Raw genomic sequence first — 5,519 nt, 5'->3', positions numbered from 1 at the left:
TCTAGATCAGGAGGTCCAGCCTCAGAAAACCTAGGAGGGCCGCTTGATCTTTCTTTTCTAATTCTTGGCAAGTTAGAAGACCTCTGGCATCTGAGAGCCCTTTTGCTTTAAGCTTAAGCTCTTGTTTGGGAAGCCACTGGGAGGATAGCGAAGAGTGCCCGCCTACCTGGGGAAACCTGAGTTAGGTGTGGCTGGAGCGACTCGAGATGCGAGGTGGGCGGGGGCAGGCTGAAAGTTGGAGCAAGCAGGAAGTGAGCCGAGGGCCACCCTAAGAGGAAGCCGACTAGGCGAATATACCTGCTGACCGGCCTGAGCTGCTCTGAGACATGGTGAGCGAACCGGGAACGAGGAAAGGGCTGATTTTTAAAGAGGGGCCAGAGGGGGCTCGGGACCGGGTGTTAGTTGTGATGGGGGAGGAGAGTTGGTGGCAAAGTTAGAGGGCTGGGCCAGTGCTGCCTGTGGCCTCTCCTCTTTGACAACTTGGCTACAAATAGCTCTGAGCCTTCCTGGGAGGTGTTTCTACTCCTTCTCCCTCCCTCCCCTGACCTCTGTGCTGGTCACGAGCTGGGCTTCGATGCCGGTGCCGATAGGGGCTCCGAATTCCAGGCAAATAGTTGTTACGCCTTCCTCCTCCAGGGAGCCCCGAGGCGGGTGTTGTGACGCTACCAGGCAGCGCCCCAGCAGTTCCCAGTTCAGATTCCAGCCCAGTGGCAGGAGCTCTCTCGGGCCTTTCACTTTATTCCTACACAGAAACACAAGGGATTTGTGTGTCCACGGAGTCCTTCGGGTGTCCTTTCTCCATTAACATGAAGAAGAGAACTAAGCTTTTATAAAAGAACCAGAAGTTGGTTCTCTGTGATAATCCAGTTCTGACCCCTTCCACTGGCTTGTTTTTGGAGGTCGAGGAGGGAGGAGCTTAACAGTATTTTTCCCTCCTTGTTCAAAAACTTGGTCATGAAGCTTCCCAGATGATCTCCATTTCCCCCAATGCCAAGACGGGTGTTTTTATTTAGTATCTGTAGAAGCAGGCAGTTCCTTGGTGCCTGCACGTGGTGCGTGCGAGTGGTGGGGAAAGCAGAAGTGTGCGGCTCAACGGTTCCTGGCACCTTCTGGGGGACTTGGTTGACTGTTGCTCTGGGTCACAGCAATGGCATTGTAGCCAGAGCAGGGCTCCAGCAGCTGTCTTGCAGGGGCAGATGGGTTGGGCTAGGTGAGGATATTCTGCTGGCCAGCACAGACACTTTCTTTTTTTGGATGGAGTCTGGCTCTGTTGCCAAGGCTGGAGTATAATGGCATGATCTTGGCTCACTGCAACCTCCACCTTCCTGGTTCAAGCTATTCTCCTGTCTCAGCCTCCGAGTAGCTGGGGTTACAGATACCTGCTACTATACCCAGCTATTATTTCTTGTATTTTTAGTAGAGATGGGGTTTCACCATGTTGGCCAGGCTGGTCTCGAACTCCTGACCTCGTGACCCGCGTGCCCTGTCCTCCCAAAGTGCTGGGATTATAGGCCAAGCCACTGCACCTGGCCTAGCACAGACACTTTCAATGAGGATCCAGAGAAATCAGGAAAGTAGGGTGGCTCCAGGCATTGTAAATAGTGGTGGGCTCTGCCCTGGCAGGGAACACTGTGAGATGCAATGCGGCTCTGCTGTATTCTATGGCCCTCTTTAGGGAGCAAGGAAGCAGTGGGGAGGGATTTAGCGATGTGCTGCTTTTCCTTGTCAGGGGCCCAAAAAGAAGTTGGATCCAGTCTGTTTAGCATCACATCTCACCTTCTGAGGCTTCCAAATGCATTTATTTTTTTATTACACAATACATGAAAACATTCTCTTTGTAAACATTTCAAGCATTTTACAGAAAGCTGAAGTCCGCCTGAGGCCTTACACTACCCGGGCCTCTGAGGCCAAGTCTCCAGTTCCCCCAGTACTTGGTCTAATTAACCCTATGTTGTTGTGCAGGAGGAAGCCAGTGAAGGTGGAGGAAATGATCGGGTAAGGAACCTGCAGAGTGAGGTGGAGGGAGTTAAGAATATTATGACCCAGAATGTGGAGCGGATCCTGGCCCGAGGAGAAAACTTGGAGCATCTCCGAAACAAGACAGAGGATCTGGAAGCCACAGTAAGACGGGGAACCCACTGGGGGCTGGAGGAAAAGAGGGAGGAAGGGAATTTCTTTTTGGTGGGGCAAAATGAACAGGAGGGCCAGAAGTTAGCCATTTCTGTTGCTTTTCATCAGGTTTGGGAGCTGATGTAAGCAGAGTCTCTACTTCTGAATCTGCTCTGATCCACAGATTGTTAGGGATCCCAGGGAATGGATCCCATGACTGGGGCTTGAGGTGGCAGCTCTCCCGTAGAGGCATGTTCTGAGACCAATAGCTCAGTCAGCCCCTGCATTCGCAGGCTTCTCTCCTGGGAAACTGGTTTTCCCTTTGAAGTCTGCCCATGACAATCATTTGCATCTGACCTTCCCGGGGCAGAAATAGTCGCTCTGAGGAAACTCCCCTATGGCCTCTAGCCTTCTCTAGGAACTATTAGGCAAAGGGTGAGAAATTGCTGGCGTCTTGGTGAGTTGGCTTTAAAAACAAGCTGGAAAGAGCAGTAAAATGCTTTGATCCCAGGGTCCCCTGCTAGATGAAGGCTAGAATAATATCTCTCACACATCTTGCTAGACCTCATTCTTCTCTCTCTCCAGCCAGGGGCTGAGGCCAGCTGTTTCAGGGAGGAAGTAACTCCAAAGTTGAGCAAAGTCTGGAGCCTCAGATTCTGTGTTCAGGGAGAGGCCAGCTCTGGCTTTCTGAGTTCTGTGTGAACTCTTGGCTCTTGAGTATTGCTCCCTTGTCTCCCTGGGACTCATTGCCTGTTTCTGCAGCTTAAATGTAGTTTAATTTGGGGAGTACAGCCCTGAGGACTTTTTTTTTTTTGAGACGGAGTCTTACTCTGTTGCCCAGGATAGAAGTGAGTTCAGAGGTGCGATCTTGGGTCACTGCAACCTTCGCCTCCTAGGTTCAAACGATTCTCATGCCTCTGCCTCCTGAGTAGCTGGGATTACAGGTGTGCACCACCACACCTGGCTAATTTTTTGTATTTTTGGTAGAGATGGGGTTTCGCCATATTGGCCAGGCTGGTCTCAAACTCCTGACCTCAGATGATCTGCCCGCCTTGGCCTCCCAAAGTGCTGGGATTACAGACTTGATCTACTATGCCTGGCCAAGCTCCAGGAAATTCAGTGTCTCTAACTTGAATTGCCGGGGATGGGAAAGAGTGGGTGGAGGAGGAGGAATTCCCTTACTTCCAACCCTCTGTACTGTCCTGGTCCCTCCTTCAGCCTCAGCAAGGAGTCTTGGAGCTGGGAGAGGTGCCAACCTGGAGCCTGCAATCCTCAGTCGCAGGGTCTGCCCTCCCAAGGGCAGACGGTGCTGCCAGTGTTGTACCTTTGGGTGTGAGCAGGTTTCAAGGACCCCTCAGTGTGCATGGCAGTGCAGGGGTAAGAAGAAAAAGGGAAGCCCTAGTCATATCTAGGTAGAGACCTCCCAGGATTTTAAGAATTCTAAATTTCAACCTGGCCTTCCAGATTTTTAGGAAGATATATTTGTCAAGGTAGGTGGATAGACCATCTTTTATTTAGTAGTTTGTTACCTCAGCTTACAGTGTCATTATTAAGGTGTATGGCTTGAGCCATGCATGGGGAGGGTATGGTGGCATGTGCCTGTAGTCCCAGCACTCAGGAGGCTGAGAAGGCAGGATTGCTTGAGCCCTAGAGATGGAGGCTGCAGTGAGCTGAGATTGTGCTACTGCATTCCAGCCTGGGTGACGGAGTCAGACCCTGTCTCAAAAAATAAACAAACAAAGCCAGGCATGGTGGCTCACACTTTTAATTCCAGCACTTTGGGAGGCCAAGGCAGGTGGATCGCCTGAGGTCAGGAGTTCAAGACCAGCCTGGCCAACTTGGTGAAACCCCATCTTTATTAAAAATATAAAACTTGGTTGGGTGTGGTGGTGCACCCCTGTAATTCCAGCTACTTGGGAGGCTAAGGCAGAAGACTTGCTTGAACCTGGAAGGCATAGGTTGCAGCGAGCTGAGATTGCACCACTGCAATCCAGCCTGTGAGGAGGGTGAAACTCTGTCTCAAATAAACAAACAGACAGATATCTAGCCTTATAGGCCCGGCATGGTGGCTCATGCCTATAATTCCAGCACTTTGGGAGGCCCAGGTGGGCAGATTACTTGACGTCAGGAGTTCGAGACCAGCCTAGCCAACATGGTGAAACCTCATCTGTATTAAAAATACAAAAGTTTGCTGGGTGTGGTGGTAGGTGCCTGTAATCCCAGCTACTCAGGAGGCTGAGGCAGGAGAATCACTTGAGCCCAGGTGGTGGAGGCTGCAGTGAGCCAAGATTGCGCCACTGTACTCCAGCCTGGGCAACAGAGTGAGATTCCATCTCAAAATAAATAAATAAATAAAAGATGTATGGCCTGTGGGCTGCATTTATATTCTTGTACTCTTGTTCCAGTGGGAGAAGCCACTGGGTCACTCACTCTGCCTTATCCTCAACAGTCTGAGCACTTCAAGACGACATCGCAGAAGGTGGCTCGGAAGTTCTGGTGGAAGAACGTGAAGATGATTGTCCTTATCTGCGTGATTGTTTTCATCATCATCCTCTTCATTGTGCTCTTTGCCACTGGTGCTTTCTCCTAAGTAACCTGGAACCTCTCCCACCTGCCCTTCTCTTCCGGGACAACCCTCCATAAATGAGTGCCAAGAGGGGTCTCCTTTCCTGTCCTCCTCTACAGAGAATGCTGCTCAGTTCTCCTGCCCCTCTTCCCAAGGTCCTGCTGCCATGTTGTATGCCCCAGAGGGCACCTTGGTCCCCTGGAAGGAGAGGGAAAAAGAGAGCTGGACTGTGGCTGCATTTCACAGGTCCTTAGAGTGGGTTGGAGAGACCTAGAGGGCCCAGCATGTGGCTGGGAAACTATCGGTGGCCAGTGGACAATAAAGACCTTTCAGTATCCCTATGTGTGTGAGGAGGCACTTTCTCCCTTCCCATTTTGCCTTTGGCTTTTCCATTTCTGTTCTTCCTGAGGATACCTTCTGGGTGAGATTCTCCTGTTTGAGGTCCAAGTTGTTGGAGGGGCAAAGAGTATATGTTTGGAGAAGAGAGATGGAGTCCCCTGTCTTTCTTTATTCCTCCCTGTTCCATTTATTGTCACAGGTCTCAAGAGCAAGAATTTTCTGGGAGTCTTGGCATAAAGAAAATTCTAAACCATCAGAGCATTTTGGGGTGGTGAGATTTTTAAGTGTTCCCTTTGGGTCCTGCCATGACTCTTTAGTACTGTTCTTCTGGAGTTGTTAGCTAAGGCATGAAGCCTACCTGGACAGAGCATTTACGAGCTGGTTGAGGGCGTCCTGCCTCTACTATCACAGCCATCTCTCTTCAGCAGCCCTGTAGTCTAGAGTCAAGGGCTGGAGGAGCTGGACTGCTATTCCTTTTCTTGTGCTTCTGTGTGTTCTGGCTGTC

The 5,519-nt window shown here is 50.7% G+C and overlaps 1 protein-coding gene across 1 annotated transcript; it reads left to right on the top strand.

The window, feature by feature from the left end:
• Nucleotides 1–211: 211 nt before the first annotated feature.
• On the top strand, nucleotides 212–5,012 carry VAMP8 (vesicle associated membrane protein 8). Its single transcript, XM_003942134.3, has 3 exons — nucleotides 212–329; nucleotides 1,963–2,121; nucleotides 4,559–5,012. The coding sequence occupies exons 1-3, from the start codon at nucleotides 327–329 to the stop codon at nucleotides 4,697–4,699; spliced, it is 303 nt and encodes a 100-aa protein (XP_003942183.1). The 5' UTR covers nucleotides 212–326; the 3' UTR covers nucleotides 4,700–5,012.
• Nucleotides 5,013–5,519: the final 507 nt, after the last annotated feature.

Source organism: Saimiri boliviensis, chromosome 1 (genome assembly GCF_048565385.1).
Source record: "Saimiri boliviensis isolate mSaiBol1 chromosome 1, mSaiBol1.pri, whole genome shotgun sequence".
NCBI lineage: Eukaryota > Metazoa > Chordata > Mammalia > Primates > Cebidae > Saimiri > Saimiri boliviensis.
Note: the sequence above shows the minus strand (reverse complement) of the source record. Positions and strands in the feature narration are given on the sequence as shown.